The sequence below is a fragment of the Adiantum capillus-veneris genome, chromosome 30, assembly GCF_014529385.1.
Source record: "Adiantum capillus-veneris isolate H3 chromosome 30, ASM1452938v2, whole genome shotgun sequence".
Taxonomy (NCBI): domain Eukaryota; kingdom Viridiplantae; phylum Streptophyta; class Polypodiopsida; order Polypodiales; family Pteridaceae; genus Adiantum; species Adiantum capillus-veneris.
In genome coordinates, this window is record NC_140960.1 from 65,913,978 (window position 1) to 65,916,497 (window position 2,520).

General features: G+C 45.5%; 1 protein-coding gene across 1 annotated transcript; it reads right to left on the reverse strand.

The window, feature by feature from the left end:
- Nucleotides 1-236: 236 nt before the first annotated feature.
- On the reverse strand, nt 237-1,866 carry LOC147418107 (uncharacterized). Its single transcript, XM_086507427.1, has 3 exons — nt 716-1,866; nt 521-622; nt 237-419 (listed from the first exon to the last, which is right to left on the reverse strand). The coding sequence occupies exons 1-3, from the start codon at nt 1,778-1,780 to the stop codon at nt 375-377; spliced, it is 1,212 nt and encodes a 403-aa protein (XP_086363553.1). The 5' UTR covers nt 1,781-1,866; the 3' UTR covers nt 237-374.
- Between the last annotated feature and the right edge of the window lie 654 nt (nt 1,867-2,520).

Below are 2,520 nucleotides of genomic sequence, written 5' to 3' on the forward strand. Positions count from 1 at the left end.
TAGCGACACCCGAGAGAATTGTTTTTTGGTGGCAGGGCATTGAATGCCCTGCCACCCATCAACCATATTGTACTTGATTCACTTTTTAAAAAAAGTGCAAGGGTAGATAATAGACCCAAAATAGTCACCCACAAGACGCATTGTTTGCAAAATTGACAATTGTACACATCATAGGCAAAATGAATTGATTGGCAAATGTAATAATGACAATTGTACAACATCATAGGCATAAAGAATTGATTGGCAAAAGGAACTGCGGTGACAAATGTAATAATATACATGGTTCAAAAAGACGTATAAAATCCGTCTCATGATACATAAGCTATGAGAAACCCTAAACTAATGCTATCTAGCTACGGTTAAACTGACGTCGTCTAGTCAGACGTCTCATCGCGTCCAAGCGGCGTATCTGTCGGATTCTGCAAAAAAAGACAATAAGACAGCTTTCAGTAAGTATAAACATATAACGACATTTATAAAACAATAAAAAAAATAAAAAAGAGTAAACCCTAATACTAACCATGCCGCCGCGAGAACTGAGAATGTCCATCAGGGCGTTTAAGCCCTTCCTGCCTGCGTACTCGCGCTCGTACGGTGTGGGATCACGTTCTGTCATCGACCACTGTCAAAACATACAAAGATTTCATTATGTTAGAACTAAAAAACTCATAAACCCTAAACTATCGAACATAAAGAGCAATGTGAAAACACTTACAAAATCGGCCTCAAATGATGCCCATCCACCGCTCCCCAAGTGGTGCGAGCTCCCTGCCTCTACTCGCGCTCTGGCTGCATCCTTTTGTTGCTTCCACTTGTCGGGATTCTCGCGCGCTGCTTTCTTCGCATTCTTCCAATCTTCTTTGGCCAGCCAATCTGGCCTGTTCCACCCATTCTTGATTGCTTTTTGCACTTTGGAACGCTTGTGTTTGCAGTATTCGCGCATTCGAATCTTCATCAGGTCTTCATTGAAGCGCTGATCCCGTGTTGGAACGGGAAACTCATCATGAAGTATGCTGATGACTCTGTTTTTTAAATCACTTGGTACTTCACTCCATTTGTTTAGTATGTAGTGTCTAAACAGCTGAGAGCAAAGACCACGCATGCGCGAGATCACTTTCTTGCCATCATCATCCATGATGATGCCGTCGCTGATGTCGACGGAGTAAGGCAAGCCCTCTGGCCGGTGACGCGTGAACCTCGGTGTCCCGGCAGGGGTCTCTAGCGGCGTGTCGATGGGGGTACGGACATAAGGTGTCTCCACCAGCGTCTGGGCCCCGAAGCGAGGAGTGTCGAGTGGGGTGGCTCCTGGCGGAGTAGGTAGAGGTGTATAGCTTCTAGGAACAGTCAACCGTGCAAAACTTGGCGTAGATGGCGATGCTGTGGCTGGTGTGGGGGCGGGCAAAGAAGGGGAGGGTAAAGAGCCTCGTCGAACACGAGGCGGTGTGGAGGCATCGATGGCGGAATCCCCACAACAACCGCCACCGCCACCACTAGAGCGCCGGTGTCTAGACGAGTGTGAAGCTCGTCTCGTCGACGCCGAAGCTTCGGAGCGCGCCGAATGCTCCGAAAGAGAGGGAGATGCGGATGGAGTAGGAACGCGCGATGATGCGCCAGAGCGATGACGCTCCACGTACCACTGTCTCTGCTGCGGTGAAAAAGAAGAAAGAAACTCCTCATCATCCATACCTGCATTAAACACACGAATATTTGAACTTAATATTGAATGAATAGAGTAGACAATGACGCAAAGACCATTAAATACAATGACGTAATGACGCATATAAATACAATGACGCAATGAATTGAGTGATAGAAGAGGCAAGTCGAAAACTCAGAATTTTCAATCAAAAGATGTGAGCGCGAGTAGAAAAGAGCGTTATACACCATGGAAGGTACTTAGAGAGCCAGAGCTTTTACAACACGGAGCAAAATTGTTCAAATACAATATTTGTGGCTTTAAGAGATCTCTCTCTCATCCTCGCATAACTCAGCATAACTTCCTATATCTATATAGAGCTCTCCGTTTAAACACATATCCTTTGTTTCATTTTGTAGCTCCTCTGCATGCACCCCATATAGAGTAGTAGCATCTTGATGCTCGTCTGGCACCACCGCAGCGGCTTCTGATTGAGCATCTTCTCTGATCTCCTCCATTGATGTCGTTGTGATTGGCACATGGTAGCCTTCATACGTCCTTGCACTACGAGGGGCTACCTCTATGACGTACCACTAGTTTGATGTAGACTTTGTAGGATGAAATATTACCTGTCAGAGCCACATAACTTACATGAGATCTTTCAAGCACATAACTTGTAAAAGGGGGATGTTAACTATTTACATACTTACTTGTTCACAATGCTCGGGTAGTACGAAAGTGTCTCTTAGGTCAGTCCATTTCTTAGTAGAATCCACCTCAAGAAAACCAGACTCTCCTCTACGCACAGTAGCGTTGCGACCCTCCATGATTATCTTGAACCATTGCACGTCGAACAAGTCGACAAAAAATCCTCTGTAATCGAT